Source organism: Pagrus pagrus, assembly GCF_965226575.1.
Source record: "Pagrus pagrus genome assembly, chromosome: 2".
Taxonomy (NCBI): Eukaryota; Metazoa; Chordata; class Actinopteri; order Spariformes; family Sparidae; genus Pagrus; species Pagrus pagrus.
The window spans coordinates 33042012-33061144 of NC_140186.1; the positions used below are offsets into that span (position 1 = coordinate 33042012).

The 19133-nt window shown below is 43.0% G+C and overlaps 1 protein-coding gene across 1 annotated transcript; it reads left to right on the forward strand.

The window, feature by feature from the left end:
* The first annotated feature begins 8404 nt into the window (after positions 1–8404).
* Positions 8405–9831, forward strand: LOC311267291 (uncharacterized protein). The gene is made up of 2 exons (XM_084370273.1): positions 8405–9653; positions 9745–9831. The coding sequence occupies exon 1, from the start codon at positions 8803–8805 to the stop codon at positions 9448–9450; it is 648 nt and encodes a 215-aa protein (XP_084226399.1). The 5' UTR covers positions 8405–8802; the 3' UTR covers positions 9451–9653; positions 9745–9831.
* The last annotated feature ends 9302 nt before the right edge of the window (positions 9832–19133 follow it).

Consider the following 19133-nt stretch of genomic DNA (forward strand, 5'->3'; position numbering starts at 1 on the left):
GTTAAACAGTCCTGTGCCCAGCCGTGCTACACTATGTTAAACAGTGCTGTCCTCAGGTTTTGTTCCTATTGCTCTTGAAGTTAGCTGGAGAGCTTTGTGTCACAGCTGCTGGTGCTAACTGGGCTTGGGTACTAGCAGGACCTCGCATCACAGCCATGTTGAGAGTTGTCCTATTACTCAGTTGACTTACAGTTCAATGCTCAAATCTAATTGAGAAGACACAGTTCAGAGACAGCAATATTCATCTTAATGTTATTCACTTCTTCGTCTTCTGACTCTGGCAAGCTGATTGTGACATGTCACCTACGTGGTGATCCTTGCTAGGTTGAGATGGGATTATGGAGATGTAGTTCGAGGTAATATTCTGCTTACTACCAATCGAATACAATGGCTCACAGCTTCCGCAGCATCAAGAGAAGAGAAGAAAGAAGAAGGGAAAATTCCTTTCTTGCTTTTAGTGATAGAACAGGCCATATGCTTCATGAGCACAGACGATGGGGGAGGAGTGAAGTAAGAGGAAAAAATGTGTTGCCATGATTATTAATTAAATTAATAATTAAATTCATCTTATCTAATTCAAGACAGAGTGAAAATAAACTAATGTTAATGTGTGATCTCTTTGTTATTTCACAATTCTCACCTCTAATTGTCTCAGCTGTGCTAATAAAGCTGTCTAGACACTTTAACACCATGAGTGGAATTAGCATCCAGTGCATTGCACACACAACAGATTCGAGCGAATGCAAGTATTGTCTGCCAGAGCCATGCTGAGAGAGCGCTCGGCTGAAGGGACACCACAGGGTGAACGTCCCGACATAAGCATGGCTGGATCTGGTGCATCAAACCTCTGTGGCACAGTAATGGAGACAGCGCCCCAGTCTGCGTGCGGCATCCAGAGAAGAAGCACTCTGAAATGGAAGCTCTGGCTTTTGGATGCCATTAATTTGCAGTGACAGTTTGGTTTCGGTCGGCCACTGTGCTGCATAAGAGAGGTCGACCTTAAGACTGAGCTCAACCTCTTTTTTATGTGCTTGAAGAAAGGAGAGGAGGGGAGTGTCTCTCTTTACATACATTTGGTTAAACAGCAGCTGGCAGTCAGCCGTAATTATACACCTAAGCCGTTGCATTATTTATGCCACCTTTTAAAATCCATTAAAAGTCATTTGGTCTCCTCTAAAACCTATCATTATCGATTGACTTTACTGTAATTGCTGCTTTAAGCCCTCAAAGATTTTCTGCCAGGTGATTAAGGGTGTAGGCATGGCTAGTGTGCAGCGAATATGCACTTATCAAAGGACTGTAAAACTTGCAAGACCAAGTAGTATTTCACCTGGTGGTCAGCAGCTGAGGCAGGAGCCTGGAGTCAGTCTCTGACTGGAGTGGACAGAGGTTTACAACTCAGACCTCTCAGCTGCTCCTCCTCAGCTGATGATTTGTACACTAATAGCACCGTGGTGTGTTCCCACAGTAGCAGCTACTAAATTTGAATTTTCACACACTGAAAAGAGAAAAAAAAAATACAGTTCTGATTTCGCACTGTCTTGCTGACCTGAATGAGGCAGCATTTTCTAAGTGGCAACCATCTAACTTGATCTGACCAGTAAGCTCATGCTGCTCCTCAAAACCTTCAAAACAACACTAGCAACTCAGGGCTCACTCTCTCTCTCTCACTCTCTCTCTCTCTCTCTCCCTCCATTAAAGACCTGCAGAAGTGCTTAAGTGAGTTAGAGCAATCAATATACGGACATCATTAGCATGGCCTGGCCAGAGTGGCTGTCTCAACAGTCATTGTTTAACATTTAACGTCATGAGCCACTGGAAATGTTTCTGGGGGGCTTATTAATTCAAAAGCAGAGCGTGTGAGGCCAGCAGCTCAGTGAGCTAAAGCTAAATGGGCTCTCAATTGATTTAGTATATGTTTTAATTGTCAAATGATTCAGTCTGAGCTAAGTGTGGTGATGTTTTGAGGACAGGTGTACAGGACGATTATTATAATATGTTATTATGTTATTATAATGATATGATAACATCAGACCACTGCATAGTGACTGTTTATATAGGTTTAGCAAGGTATCAATGTATCAGTCATGTTTATTTAAATATCACAAATCACAGAGTTGCCTCAAGGGACTTTACAGTCTGCAGAGCATATGACACCTTCTGTCTTAAGTTCCTCAGTTTCAGATGAGGAAAAACTCTGTCATACTTTAATGAGGGAAAATGGAAGAAACCCCAGGCTACAGGATACACTTACTCTATACAGCTTGTCCATCTTAATCAAATTTTGTGTATGCGGCACCACAATGCATTGTATCTCGTCAGACTGTCCGAGGGAGGACTGCAAGGTAGTCAGCTCAGCACCACACTGGAGTTTCATGTAGAATTTCTGTGAGCTACTTCATCTCTACCTTCACTTCTGAGAATATTTAACATGAGAAATTTACTGTGTAGGTTTCAAATATGGATTTTTACGAGAACTGAAGGTGAATCAAAAATATGCTCATATGTGTTCCAGTAGCTCCACAAGTACCCCTGAGGTAGCTTGAGAGCCATCGAGCTAACAGGTACCTCTTACCCCTGGTCAAACAGACCAACGCAGTGGACGACTTCAGCAACATTTGTGTCAACTGTTATTCTGTTTATTTTCCATTATTAAAGTTAAGTGCTGCTTTAGGTAAACTTTATAAGACAATGTAGCCAGAGACAAATCCTCCTCCTTTCAGCTTTTTCACCGTCAGTCACCTCCTCAGCTCAGCATCCTGCTCTTCTGCTTCTCACTGAAGCATACCGACAGTAGCTGCTAACATCACTTTGTCCATCTTTGATAGTTATTTTACCTCAATTCTTTATACTTTAAAACAGACGTGAACCACTAACCTTTACCATTTCTCTTTACCCTTTTTCTCTGGTTCGCTTTATAATATATAATACTGGGAAATATTACACTCAGTGGCAGACATAATGTTGATTAACATTTGTAATAAACAACTTTCATTCAACAGTAGCTGGCACATGGGTGTATAGAGAAGACTGGCAATGTGCATGCAATATACTGTTTGACTACGCAGTATGTTAGTATGCGATTTTGAACACAGTTAAAGTCTCCAGAAGCCCTGAGATCCCAAATCTTTGACTGCTTTGAAAAAACATCATTTACACCCTTTTTAAAGTCGTTAGCCTGCCGCACACCTTGTCTGAAGCGTGTGCACAAGCTTGATGTGCATTTGTTTCTTGCACACATCTAACATGTTTTGTGAGTGTTGAGTGAATTGCAAAATGTCACCCAACTTTACATCGACATGGGGGTGAATAAAACATGACTACATTTTCACTTTTGGATGAACTATTCCTTTAAAGTGTCACCAAACAGACCTGAGTCACATGACCTCTCCACCATGGATACAAGAGGACAGACTACACAGACACACAAGAATAAAACTCGAGCACACCAGTCACAGAGAGGAGAAAGAAGCTTCCACTGCATCACTGTACTTTAGCACTGTAGAATGATGTCACAAGGAATAATATCTGGTTCATTATTGCAATCAGCAAATACAGGTGTTCACATATATTTTGGCTCTGGTAACTGACAAACTCTACAGCCATGAAAGCAGTCGTGTGAGGATGCATGCTTGTAAAGAAAACTTAGTCTTGCATAGCGACAGGCATTATCATTCTGCATCAAGGGAAAAATGCTCTGGCTTGTTTGTATTTCCTTAAACCCCTATAACAATCGTCTCGGGAGGCACTAAGCCCAGGATGCAGCGAAGTTGTTGCGGCAAAATAGTGTCAGGAAAATTGCTGAAAATTTGCACGTGAGGAGGCAGGACCTGGAGTCCCTGCAAGAGGTGAGATAACAGCTGCTAGCTTTGTTAACGTTAGTACTGTTAGCAACCAGGTTAGTGTTAGATTTAGAGAAGGGGATTTTGAAAATGGTGACATGCAGATAGTGGAAGGAACGAGAACGCTGACTGTAATAGTTAGCCAATGGCAGGCTGGTGCCCCCAGTCTACATACATTACAGTGAGTCAGACTAAAGAAAACCACATTGTGAAAGGAAAAATGTTGCTTTTGGTCCTTTAAAGCCAAGTAACTGTAATAAATTGCCAAGAAGTTAGTGACATAAAGAAGTATTTGGTGACTTATATCAGAAGAACTATGCCAAATGTTCAATCCATCTAGTTGCTGAGACATGAACCAAAAATGTTTATTTTTACTATGTGTAAATGGCCCCAGATTTACACATAGTATAAATAAACATTTTTGTGTATGCATTTTTGTGTATGCATTTTTTTGTGTATGCATTTTTGTGTATATTTTTGTGTATGCATTTTTTTGTGTATGCATTTTTGTGACTGTGTATGCATGGCCCATGCATACAAAGTCTTTTCATCAGATGTATAAAACACCATGTTCTTCTGTTCCCACGTGTCTTTTCCTCATACATCTCAATCATCCTGACATTCTACACATGAGCTGTCTGAACATCCCCACAATTCACTGTAAATGTCTCTAAACACGCCCCAATTACATGGTTTGCATATAAAGGGCCAGAATGTAGTTTAGTGTTGAGGAGAAATGTTAGAAGCAAACAAGCAGTTGAAGAACGCCGCGAGTTCAGAGTCACGGACGAGGAGTTAAAAAAAAGTGGTTTGATTTCAAGCGAGAGGCCAAGAGACGCATCTCTGCGCACAGTGAGAGTGTGAGAGCTACTGTAGGAGGATGAGCGGTCATCATCTTGGGTCAGAACATCAGTACAGTCCCTGAAGACTCACTCTAGCCAAATCTGTGCATCGGAAATGTCCTTTAGCATCCAAAGCAGCTATTGTATCATGTGGCACGGCCATTACGCACAGCTACAGCCCTGATATGGTGCCGGTTACACCTGAAGGATTCTTACTCCCCAATAATACAGGAAAATGATGTTTATGTATACAAAGATCATGTATTTATTTGTTTATTTACATAAGGATCATTATCATTATAATTATCATAATGCACACTGACAAACATATTTACAGAAGACAGTCAAAACAAGGGTAACAACTCATGCATCACTGTTTGATCATAGCAGTTGTAGTTTTTAAACTACAGATGTAATCCTGACTTAATTTAGTGAAAAAACCACCATCTCTAAATGAAACGTCTGTCATGATGGGATCTGTGTTATCCTGTGGTGTCCCCTTAATCCTCCCTTTTGCAGTGTGAGTGTGTGTGTGGCGGAGGCGTGGTTTCATCTGAGGGCAGTACCAGGTGCACCTCATTATCCTCATTCCCTGGCTGTATTTGAACCCCGGCTTCCCTTCAATCCTCGCCAGAGTATTCAGTCGTCATACGCGGTATCGCTTCTGTCTCGGCCACACCAGTGTGTATCTTCTCTCGTGCCAACTAGCTTGTAGCTAATGTTTTTGTGTTTTTGCCTGCCTCCAGATCCCAGTGTGTTCTCCCCGGTCCCTGCCTGCCTGTCCGCCTTCCGCCTGCCTGCTTCCTCACCTGCCGTTTTGTGTATTCTGGATCAAGATCCCCCTCAGCACGTGAGGTGGCTTCCACGTGTTCGCTTTTTGTTCCCCTTTGAGCCAATAAACATTCATTGTTCTTTTTTGGCAAACTCCGAGTCTGTGTCTGCTTCTGGGTCCAGCTCCGTATTCTAGTGAACCATAACAGAATACTCTGGCCATAAAACATGGACCCAGCGGACACGGATCCGAAGCCTCAGCTGGAGTTTCTGCGTCAAGCGGTTTCCAGTCAGGGGATCCTGCTCGGACAACATGCCACCGCTCTTCATGGGATAATGGGAGCTCTGCAGGACCTCACCGCCAGCTTCACTCGCTTGGAGGAGCAGCTTCAACCCGCTCCGCCGGTGGCTCTTCCTCCCGCTCCAGCTCCTCAGCCTCCTCTTCATCAACCCAGAGAACCTTTCGTTCCCGCTCCGGAACGGTATGAGGGAAAGTTGGGGGAGTGTGGGTCATTTTTACTACAGTGTTCATTAGTGTTTGAGCTACAGCCGGCTACGTATGCTAGCGACAGGGCGAGGATAGCATATGTGCTAGGTCTGCTAACGGGAAGGGCTAGAGCTTGGGGAGCTGCTTTTTGGAATAACTCTGCTAACGCTTTTGCCACATATGACCAGCTTGCTACTGAACTTAAGACTGTGTTTGACTATCCTGTTAGCAGTAGTGACGTTAGCAGTCGTCTGCTCAGCCTCAGTCAGGGTCCGCTCAGTGCGGTGGAGTATTCAGTGGAGTTTAGGACTCTGGCTATGGAGCTAGGCTGGGATGACAAGGCGCTGCAGGGCATTTTTCTTAAAGGACTGAACGAAGTAGTTAAGGATAACCTGGTAGGAAGAGCTGAGGTGGAATCACTTCAGGAGCTGATCTCCTTAGCCATTAAGATTGACAACCGGCTCAGAGATAGGCGCAGGGAGAGACCGAGGCTTCAACCACTACGACCCATCCTCCAGCAGACCCGCCCTGAACCCCCGAGGCATTCAGGGACCGTTGGTAACCCCAGTGCATCTCAAGTCACTGCTTCACCAGACAGGGTGGAACCCATGCAGCTAGGAAGACAGCGGCTCTCTCCAGCAGAAAGGAACAGACGCTTTCGTGAACATCTATGCATCTACTGCGGAGAGGCTGGACATCAACTATCCACCTGCCAGCTGCGGTTAAACGCCGAGACTCATCAGTCACAGACGGGGTTCTGGTGAGTCCTGCTATGATGCCTTCTATGCCCCGAAAACGTGTTAATATTGAGGCTAATATCCTTATTAATGGTAAATCCCTTTCTTTATTGGCCTTAGTTGACTCTGGTTCAGACTCTAACATCTTAGACCTTGAGTTGGTTAAACAGGCTAAATTATCTGTCTCTCAGCTGGCTACGCCCTTGGCTGTAACCGCCTTGAACGGCGACGTGTTAGCCCACATAGTTAGTCAGACAGATACTTTACCATTATTGGTGGCAGGTAACCACCGTGAACGAGTCGCATTTCATGTTTTGCCTTCCGCTAATGCTCCTCTTGTTTTGGGTCTTCCGTGGTTACAAAAACATAATCCTGTAATTGATTGGGCAGCTGGTAAGATAACTAGCTGGAGTTCCTTTTGTCACTCTGTTTGTTTAACTCATGCTCATCTGTGCAAAAGCAGTGTGTCTAGCTCGGCTCCACCAGAACCTCCTAACCTCACCTCAGTGCCTCCGGAGTACCATGACCTTGCTGAGGTATTCAGTAAGGAGAAAGCTCTCTCCCTGCCCCCGCACCGGCCATACGACTGCGCCATTGACCTGCTGCCAGGCGCTCCTCTACCATCCAGCCGCTTGTACAGCCTCTCTGCTCCGGAGAGGGTGTCCATGGAGATATACATCAACGAGTCACTCAACTCAGGTATAATCCGCTCTTCGTCATCTCCCCTGGGGGCTGGTTTTTTCTTTGTGGAAAAGAAAAATAAAACCCTTTGACCATGCATTGACTTTCGTGGGCTAAATAACATAACCATCAAGAACAAGTACCCTTTGCCACTCATTAACTCTGCTTTCGAACCCCTACATGGAGCCACCATCTTCACCAAGCTCGACCTGAGAAGTGCATACCACCTAGTCCGGATAAAGGAGGGAGACGAGTGGAAGACCGCGTTCAACACCCCACTAGGACATTTTGAGTATCTGGTAATGCCTTTTGGACTCACCAACGCACCTGCCATCTTCCAAGCTCTGGTGAATGACGTCCTCCGCGACATGCTCAACAGGTCAGTTTTTGTTTACATTGATGACATTTTGATTTTTTCCCGGAACCTGGATGAGCATGTTACTCATGTCCGTCAAGTCTTACAGAGGCTCTATGACAACAAGTTGTTTGTGAAAGCAGAGAAATGCGAGTTTCACTCATCCTCAGTGACATTCCTGGGCTACATTCTGGAGAGCGGACAGGTGAAGACCGATCCAGCTAAGGTGCAGGCCGTGGTAGAGTGGGAGACACCGACCACAAGGAAGCAACTACAACGCTTCCTCGGCTTTGCTAACTTCTACAGACGGTTTGTGCGCAACTATAGCCAGGTTGCCTCGCCATTAACTCGTCTCACCTCTCTTTCTGTACCTTTTGTTTGGTCCCCAGATGCCCAAGCGGCCTTTCAGGAACTAAAGAAACGGTTTTCCTCGGCACCCATTTTGATTCAAACGGACCCAGCATTGCAGTTTATTGTGGAGGTGGACGCCTCTGATATAGGAGTTGGAGCAGTTCTGTCTCAGCGGTCGCCAGGGGATGATAAGGTTCACCCATGTGCCTTTTTCTCTCGCAAACTCTCATCTGCAGAACGAAATTATGACGTGGGGAACCGCGAGCTGTTGGCAGTCAAGATGGCCCTCGAGGAATGGAGACCTTGGTCCCACATAGCCCTGAACTTCGTGACTGGTTTGCCTGCTTCTCAAGGTAACACCACCATACTCACCATTGTGGACAGATTTTCCAAGTCTGTTCACTTTGTTGCTCTACCTAAACTGCCTTCAGCCTCAGAAACAGCAGAGCTTCTCGTCTCAAATGTGTTCCGGATTCACGGCATCCCTCTGGACATCGTTTCAGACCGAGGACCCCAGTTCACCTCACAGGTATGGAGGGCGTTCTGTCGGGCACTGGGGGCAACAGTTAGCTTGTCTTCTGGTTATCATCCGCAGTCCAACGGTCAGACGGAGAGGGCCAATCAGGACTTGGAGGCAGCGTTAAGATGCGTCTGTGCTCAGGACCCCACTGCTTGGAGCAGGAATCTCGCCTGGATCGAATACGCCCACAATTCCTTAACCTGCTCCGCTACAGGTATGTCCCCATTTCAGTGCTGCCTCGGTTACTCACCACCCCTTTTTCCCAGCCAGGAGGAGGAGTTGGCTGTCCCTTCTGTCCAGGACAATCTGAGGAGGATCAGGAAGGTTTGGAGGGAGGCCAGAGCTTCCCTTCTACGTACTCGGGAGCATAATCAGCGGCTCGCCGACCGCCGGAGGGTTCCGGCACCTGACTACGTCCCGGGACAAAGGGTCTGGCTCTGTACAAGGGACATTCCACTCAACGTCCCTTCCAAGAAATTGGCCCCCCGTTTTATTGGTCCCTATGAGATCGAGACCGTCATTAACCCCTCTGCAGTCCGTTTGAGACTCCCCTCGGCTCTCAGGATTCATCCCACTTTCCACGTCTCCCAGTTGAAGCCAGTGTCCAGTAGTGACTTGTGCCCTCCGGCCATCGCCCCGCCACCCCCCCGGCTCATTGATGGCCATCCAGCCTACACGGTCCGGAGAATTCTGGACGTGCGGCGTAGGGGCCGGGGATTCCAGTTCCTCGTGGACTGGGAGGGATACGGTCCAGAGGAGAGGAGTTGGATCTCCCGGTCCCTGATCCTGGATCCTGGTCTCCTCCAGGACTTTTACAGAGACCACCCTGGCAAACCAGGTAGACCGCCTGGAGTCGGTCTTTGATGGGGGGGTACTGTCATGATGTGATCTGTGTTATCCTGTGGTGTCCCCTTAATCCTCCCTTTTGCAGTGTGAGTGTGTGTGTGGCGGAGGCGTGGTTTCATCTGAGGGCAGTACCAGGTGCACCTCATTATCCTCATTCCCTGGCTGTATTTGAACGCCGGCTTCCCTTCAATCCTCGCCAGAGTATTCAGTCGTCATATGCGGTATCGCTTCTGTCTCGGCCACACCAGTGTGTATCTTCTCTCGTGCCAACTAGCTTGTAGCTAATGTTTTTGTGTTTTTGCCTGCCTCCAGATCCCAGTGTGTTCTCCCCGGTCCCTGCCTGCCTGTCCGCCTTCCTCCTGCCTGCTTCCTCACCTGCCGTTTTGTGTATTCTGGATCAAGATCCCCCTCAGCACGTGAGGTGGCTTCCACGTGTTCGCTTTTTGTTCCCCTTTGAGCCAATAAACATTCATTGTTCTTTTTTGGCAAACTCCGAGTCTGTGTCTGCTTCTGGGTCCAGCTCCGTATTCTAGTGAACCATAACAACGTCACCCTAATTCACACTTTTCTTATAATTTTTTAGCCAACTTGCAACATCACAATAATCAGACTAAACAGACTACATGCATGGTAGGCATATAGTGAATTCTCACGCTCTGTGGATTTTTATACATTTAGTAAATCTGCGTGAAAAGTTGCATAAATACATTTTTCGTGTGTACGCATGGTTTATACATTTGGCCCCAGGTGTGGAAATATTCAGCAGGAATAACCAACTACATCAACTCTTATTTCAACATTTAGGCCTTGTCTCATTTCCTGTGGAGTAAATTACCTTAGATAACCACGGGATTAACAGGCACCAGGTGCAAACTTGATTAAGAAAATTAAATCAATTGTGTATTTAACACTTAATTCATTGAAGAAACCTGCCTCTTGGTACATTTTTATGTGATTTTTTTTTTTCAATTGTTTATAATGCACCTTTCAAACAAAGCAAAATGCAACTGAAATTGCTTTAAAAGTGATTGAAAATAAAATGGGATATTAATGTACAATACAGGATTTAGAGACTAATGCACATCGACACAGCAATAAAATATTGGTTATATTACTAAAATTTAATACAAGTGATACAAATAACAGTAAAGATAAAATGATAGTCTTACACATACTGTGAAAATAGATTATAAGAAAAATGTTAGTAAGTAGAATCTAATAATAATAATGAACGATGATAAAACAGAATAAATAGTAATGATGAAGAACATGCATTAATCAAAATAAGTATAAACATTAAAACCATAATGTTTTAAGACACTACACCAAAACTAACAGGTGATAACCAGTGTAACATTAAAATAGGGGCCGTGTGCTCCCATTCTGGTCTAAGTCAGCACTCGTGCAGCAGATTTTAATTTAATTGTAGCTGATTTATTGAATTCTTTGGGAGACCAGAAAGGAGAGTGTTTAACAATAGTACTGCTACAGTATTTATAAAAGCATGCATTAGTCTCTCTTTGTTGCTCAAAGAGAGAAAAGGCCTCACTTTGGAGATGTTCTTTACATAATAAAATGCCCTTTTTGTGACACCCCATGCATGAGCCTTTTAGGCTATGAGTGTTGGTGCTTGGCTTGGGTTCAGTCCTAGTACATTCAGTTTTCTCTCTCTGAGCCAAATTAACTTCTGTTTTGTCCTAGTTAAGCTGTGAAAAGTTCTGACATCCAGGCCTTTGTATCTAAAACACATTGAACAAGAGAGTCAATCAGAACAGTTCAAGATATGATCAAATGGTTAAATCATTACCTGCTGGTCATTTTATCAACCAAGGCATAAAAACATACATCATCCAAAACAAGCCACATGAAGCATTCATGACGTCAACATTTGTAAAAACCTGGCTATGGTCCTATGCAGTTAGCTTTACTAGGAAATACAGGATAGTTTCAACTCTCCATAGCTGTAGAGTTGCATGTGACCCCTCAGACCTCACACGTATCAGTCACTCCAATGTCATGCTGCTCCTACTAGCAAACTCTCTACATCAACCTTCACCCTCCATTTCCCTTCGTCTTGCTGCTTTAGTTCAAACTGCTACACTCTACAACTGTGAATCAAACTGTGCTTTGTTTCAGGCCATAAACATATCAGATGAAGTGTAATTGGGCACCGGTTCAGAGATGACAGCATATGTAGCAGCCACCTGAACAGAGTCCAGGCCAGGCCTGGGCAGGGGCCGCTCCAGTGGGGTGTCTCTACCCAGACTCCCATGGTACCAGCAGATGGCTGAAGGGCTGACCAAGTATGGCGATTCAATCTGCTGCTATTATCCAAGGTGGGCCAACTTCCTCCTGCAAGCAGGTCGTCTCTGTCATCATGCGCTCGCTCTCCAAAACTAATGTCTCCTGTGAGTATCAGCTGTGATGTTGTATAGCTCTGCTCTGCAGTTGGAGATGATGAATCTAATATGCTGAAAGGAAATACAATAATGATTAAATCATATGTGCAAAGGGGCTGCATGTGTATCCAGTTGTTTGTGGTTACTAGTGAAGCTGTATAACTGTGTGCGTGTGTGTGTGTTTGTGTGTGTGTCTGCAAAGGTGTTGATTAAATTGGACAAAAACAACAGAAAAACCTTTCAATTACATTTCACAGGCCAAACATTGGGTTTCCTGGCATTGCTGGCACAGAGATATAAATCAATATTTGGGTAAACAAGTACCTACAAACTCCCTCCTGTCAGGCAAGGCCTGAAAACACAGCACTGTGGAGGTTAGCCTTCAATTTAATTACTTAAAATCTGATAAAGATTCCCATGGAAGGAGCCACAGATGGAACACACGCAAACGCAATTCAACCGGACATCTTCAGCAGCACGTTTGTCTCAGTAAGAGTTTGTAATGAGGGCCAGCCACATATCACGGTTTAATCTTCCATGCTGCAGTTTCTATTAGAAGCCAGACAAATGATGGTAGGCACGGAAAAGGAAAGGTCAGCTGATTCTCCGCCTCATTGATTGTCTGATTTTCTACCTAAGTTGCCCGTGTGTTCCTTCGTCGGATTTTACGATCTGAAGTAGCGTTTGCCACATGGCAGCAGCCAACACTGACAGCTGCTGATCCTGAAGGTCATCTGCAGGTACAAACGCAAGACGGAAGGTACACCAAGCAGAAACACATACATACATACATAATTACACTGAGACAGAAAACACACAGTGATTGTTACAGTGAACTAATACACAGCACTACATGTTCTGCCTCTCCCCTCTCTACTTGGCACATTCCTTCCTACTCAGACGTCTCACAGTTCAGGCCTCTCCTAGGGGGCACAAGCACTAACCTACTACAGAATTCTCATTTTTCTGCTGTTTTTCACTTCAATTTCTTTCTCATGATCTGCAGCTCATTGGCCAACCTTTTTCACTCTTTTTCATACTGCTTCAGGTAAAAGCCCACCATGTTCAGCTCTGTCGTTTCTCTGCCCGCAGGACTAAATATAAGGTCGTCACTTCACACTTAAGTAGTCAGCATGTTGGAAGCTCAATGCAGTTTCAGAATATTTTAGCATGGATGTCGGCCCACTCTTTTACAGTACATTTGCAATTAACATTGCAACATTATTAGCATTAAATAAAATTAGCATTGAGGCAGGATAATAGAAGTATTAATGATAAGCATTTGTGGTCATTTGGGTCAGTAAAATCCAATACAATGTTTGGTTAAGATAGACCGATACCAAAAGTTTAAATAATAATTTATTACTGTGACCTGTAGACACCCATATGTATTTGTATGGTGTAAACGTTTGCTGAAAGACAGTTAGCTGACTTGGACCTATTATCTTGTGTAGAGGTAGCTAGGTTGGAAAGCTAGCATCATTGTATTACCCACCTGGCCAGCAAATGTAAGCAAGCAACGGAGCAAATGTATAGATGAAACATGATGTTCCTCCTTTTGTGTAATTTGCCGCCCTTTTTCTATGTCCGCCTATGTCTTGTTTCTAATTAGCCCTTGTGTGTATAGTCTGTGTGCTCCCTTGTCAGTTCATCCTGTGTTACTCACCTGTGCTATTTCCTGAGCCTTCCAGCGTCTCCTGTGGTATGTTTTCTGTTTTTTTGTTCCTGGCTTTTCGTTCCTGTTTGCTCCTATCATTATTGATTTGTACTTTGCTCTTGGTTGGTACTTTGTTTTAGCTTTTGTGTTGTTACTTTGTATTTTTTGCATTTTGCACTTGGTTTTTGGATTATGTAATACTTTGGATTTTGGCTGTTGGAGTATAAAGTTTCTCAAAATGGAAGTGAGTACAAGTAGCTCAAATTTATACTGAAGTACAATGCTTGAAGAAATGAACTTAGAAATTTACATTCCACCACTAATAGGCACACAGAAAAAAACTATATTACAGAAACAGTACAGAGCAGACAGATCTGTCAAATCTGAACAGTCATTCTTTGTAGTCTTCATTTTTCCTTCTCACTTCCCTCTCCGTCCTCTCCAATCAATAACAATAAACAGTAGGCTACACTATTTAGAAAAATACTTTGGCTTACAGAGTCCCAGACTTGCCTCAGTTTTGTAATGTATCTAAAAAAAATAGTTCGGAATAATTAATTTGCAGGCTCTGTAATCGTATCTTTAGCTGTCCTCCTCTACCTCATTCACTCTTCTTCCTACCAAGTCTTCCCTCTCTCCTTCCTCTCTGCACTATCTGACTTAAAAAGATATTTTTGACAATGTTGTGGATACATTTCTGGTGAGTGTTTTCCCATAAAATATTTTATCAATAAAATAGTGCTAGAAAGTGATGAGAAGGTATTGTAGCAAGCAGCCCCCTCTGTTGGCCCAAATAAGCACAACATTATTGAGATGTTAATTGGTAGGCTCTGCAACCAAGTCTGTTTTTTGACACAAAAAGTATTATTTCACTTTACGGTCTGTCTGTTTTTAAGACACAGCAATAAACATTCTTGGGGCAGGACACCAAAAACGGGTACTGTCCCTGGAAAACTGCAACGTCTAGTCACCTTAATGTTTTAAACAGTTTGCAACAAATGCACTTTTAGGCAATGCAATGTGGGGATCACATGAGCTCGGGGAAGATGATTACGTAAGAAACTGCATTGGATGTTAACGCTGCTGTAGGCGTTGGTGTTCTAGCTAACTTCCTGCCCGTTTTGCAGTAAGCAATCCCATCCCTTCTCTCCACGTCACAACATGAACTTAGAGCAGTCAGACATAGCAGTAAACGGGAGGATGTTGCTCTCTCCACATTCACGAGCAGACACGACTTTATGGAGTTCTGGATAGTGGGTAGGGATACCAGATAATGTATGTTCTTTTTACTGCATGAGCAGGGGGAGGAGAGACCTGGGTTACTGACCAAACACTGTTGGAATATGAAACTATTTAACACATATTTTAAAGCAAGACTTCATGAGTCAACTTCAACCAGTCATGACTCATTCTAAGGATAAAGTGTTAAAATAGTATCTAGTAGTGAGAACATAATTCAACTGGAGCAGGGATGAATCCATATTAACTTTAAAACAAACACAATTAATTGATTTTTTAATTATTCTTTTAAAATTATTTAATTCACATAATTCATTTACACATTTCAGTTAAATACCATGTCTGTCAATCTCCTTCACCAGGGGCTGCCACAAGATGATAAATCTGCAAAGAACAGTAGCTAGCTACACATTTACACATTTGCTGCAAAAAAGTACAGTAGCCTAATTTACAGCGACAAAGGTGCACAATGTCCAAAAGAAGAAAGGGAAGAAAAATGATAAAGTATTCGAAGGAGCCATATTTTGATATCGATTAGAGCAGTACGTTCCAGAGTGCTCAGTCATTATTTTGTAACTATCTTTTACTTCAAATATAACATTTAAACTTTGCAGTTTCTCTACATCACAGTAGCGACTGTATGTCTGCTGACTGACTGGAGTGTATATATTTTACAATATATCTATCTAAATATATTATAGCCTCTTAACGCCGCTACTTTTTTGATGGACGATTAACGCATGCATGTTATGACCCTCGGCCTGCCCCGTAGTTTGGGAAATCAGGGAGTGATGCAGCAGTAACCTTGTGGATGGCAGCAGAAACAATCCTCCTTCAGCAGAAATGGATAAAAAAAAGGTCTTTTGAATGGCAAGTTCAGCTTCAAAGCCCTGCCAAGAAGGTTCTCTCGACAAGAACAAAGTCATATACATTTACTGTCGATGTGAACTGAGTTACCACCGTAGTATGTCCAGTCTCAAATTCCAACTTGCTGGCCTAGCCCACAGCTAATGCATAGAGCCGTCCTCTTCTCCAAAGGCAGACCACGGTGGAGAGTTTGCAACGCAGACACCTGAACAACTCTACATGACACAAACTTTAGCTAAATGGGTGGTTTACAGGCCGATTAACATTGTATAGTTAACGTTTACAAGTGTAAAGTTGGACACTGCATTGTGTTAGTATTACTAAGGAATATTACATTCAGGTCAGTATGTCCACCTGTTATTGTTTGTTGGACTTGAGTTTGCCATGTTATGCTTTCAGCAAATTTTTTGAGCATGCAGCACCTTTGAGGTTATTTTGGAGAATATTCTGGACAGTATTTGTCCTTGTTTTGGGTTGTTTATTTTTGTAATTATAATAAACATACATTTGCAAAAACAAAGGACATTCGTCCAATCTCATGTGCTTGAAAAAATATCCTTTTAAGGTACATTTAAACAGATCAAAAATGTGCGATTAATTGTGATGAAATATTTTAATCGATTGACAGCCCTAAAAGTTAGTGACGCCCATAAGCTACAGAAGTAAAGGCTGGGCTCCAAACCAGGTGTTTCAGGCAGTGCAGGAGCAGTGTTTTCTGTTGTAGAGAGTAACTCGCTTTGGTGTGGACTTTGGGCTTTTTCACTTTGCAGACCTTTTACATGCACACAAATGCTTCATAACACAATAAAGGAAAGACAAAAACCCAGCTTTAAAGAAACAATAATCATAATAAGTTTGCAAACCTTATGGCTATCTTAGCTAAATATAGCCTAGCAGGCTAGCCAACTAATCAGTTCAATTCATATATTACATTCTGAGTTTAAGGTATATGCTGATTACATCTATTTTCCAATAAAGAATAACAGTATTTCTGCACATGCTGTAGGCTGTTGCTTAATTTAGTTATTTAAGCCTGTTTCAACTGCAGCGTCCCCAGTGTAAATAACACATTTGGTTCCATATGTTTGTTTGTTTTTTAGGATTTTTGTGTTTTCAATTTTGATTGTGTGTACAGTATATGCATGAATGTGAATGTTTCCTGTTATTTTGTTTGAAGTGAAGTCCTCTAAAAGGTTTACATAAGAAACAGGTTAAGGTGGCTGCTGCCCTGTTCACATTCTAAAACAGTTACAGAGCTGGTGCACATAGAGTCCAATTCTAACTAATCATTAATATGTTTATAGGTTTATCGACGGTGATATGTTGTGGTTTCTTTCTTGTGACAAATGTACTTATTGTACGTCACTTTGAACAAAAGCGTCTGCTAAATGCCCTGAATGTAAATGAAAATGTAAAAAAACTTGTTATTAAATGTGTAGCACCAGTCTATAACCAGCATTTCCTTCTGAGGCTTTAACAAAGCTAAGCTTTGTTTTTTTATTTTCATTTTAATGTTTATTCAAATTTTATCTATATTAAGACAACCTCGCATTTCGTCATATGAGCAGGTTAACAGTGACTCCCCTTTATTTACAGTACTATTGATGGTCTGCTATTCTGAATCCCTTTTAGCACATTGTTAAGGGGACATTTCACCATTGATGATGTGATAGTCCACTAAGCCTGCCTGTCTATGTAGTCCATTAAAATTACAACCCCATTGGTGCAATTTGCAATAACAGATTATCACAGTCTTGCAAAAAGAGTCTTTCACAGTCCACCATGTTCCTTTATGCTTCGCCTATGTTCGATGTTACATCAGCCTACTGACAGGCGGTCTTCTGCTTGTCAGACAAATTAATACACATTTGTCACTGTATGTTTGTTTTTGCGATAGATTGATACCGTGTCACTGATACTGAAACAAGCAGTTATAACACATTGTAGCTCTAATGCTTATTGTCAGCAGCTATATCGAACAAAACATAATTTAAAAAATACAGATTAAAGAAACTCAGTAATAGACTGTCCTCTTCTGATCTGCCCTGTTTGTTCTGTTTCACACAAGCTTGCACTTTATAGGAGTTTCATAGGCCTCAGTGAGTCATGGGCGCGTCTACATGAACTGAAATGTTCAACAGCTGGATGAACCTGCTCAATTGTCTGTGGGGCTACTGTGACACTTCTCCACCCTGCCAGTTTGGATCCTCTGCATTTTGTGGCCCAGCACCAAGTTCACCACCAGCTTGAGGAATAACAAGCTAGAGAGTGACAACAGCCAGGCTGTCCTTATAGGGAGATGATGGTATAGCACTATCATTATTTCCAGCACATCTCCCATTGAGAGTTGAGCAAAATGAACAGTCAAAATGAGTGTGGTAGTAGCTCTTTAATTCACCACCACTCTACATTTCACCTGCAGTGGCTTCACTACTGTTTAGTTTCTCTCCCACCACACAGCACTTGGGCAGCACTTAATCAGCACATGTCGAGCCACACCAACGCATACTGCATGGGCTGTTGCATTTCAGTGGAACATGTCTAGGAGTGATTTTAGCCTCTCTTCTCTTTGTTGAAGGAGAAAACCTTCATTCAGTACAGTTTTACAGAATATCATTGCCACATACATTACAACTGTATTTTGCTAATGGCATGCCCACTTCCACACCTTCCCTCTTAGTCTGATCACCAAACCAGGAAAGGGAAAATCATCATTTTGTAGAGAAAATTGCCATTTTATCAAGGATAAGCTGTGCTATGTGTGTGAAAACACTAGTCATGTTGCTGTTATCACAGGAGATGCAGAGATTTACCATTTAAGCCATTAAAGCCTGTTAGAGGGATGACTATAGAGACAACTTTTGTGATCATGAGTAACTGAAGCCACCTCACAGTCCCAATGGCTATTGAAGAGTTACTGAGCTGAGCCCTCTTTCATAGGCAGTGGCCCCTAATGTAGACATAGGCTACTGATGATATGAACTGGCAAATCTCAGTGCAAATATGAAGCGCAGCGTAAGGTCAATCAGAAAGACTATCTTTTCATTCACCTCTCTCCCTGCGCCCTCCATTCACCTAACATGGGCGTTTCTTCATGTACTCTCTCTCCATTTAACCAACCAGATTCTACCACAAGCACTATCAGCCAATCACGTCTCTGCTGTCAAACTTAAAACCGCTCTCCTCTCTGCTGTCAGCTGTCATTTCATATATCGCAAGTCTTTCTGCTCCGATGAAAACATCACAAAGCAACGGTTGCTCTCTCTCCTTGGCCATCTTAACTTTGAAATGCATGTCATTCCCCAAGGGCACTCCTTCATCTCCCGATTACTGAACATGGCATCTTCCGTGCCAAATCTCCTCGATCTCATATCGCTAGATGAAGGCTGCAGCTCTAATTTGTGCTTCTGGTCACTTCCGCTTGATCACTGGACTGATTCACTCTCCTGTTCCAGTCATTATAGTCTACATCTCAAACATTCCAAGTGTGGAGGCGCTTGCTCCGTAGTTGTGGCTCACACCGATTCCACCTTCTGTCC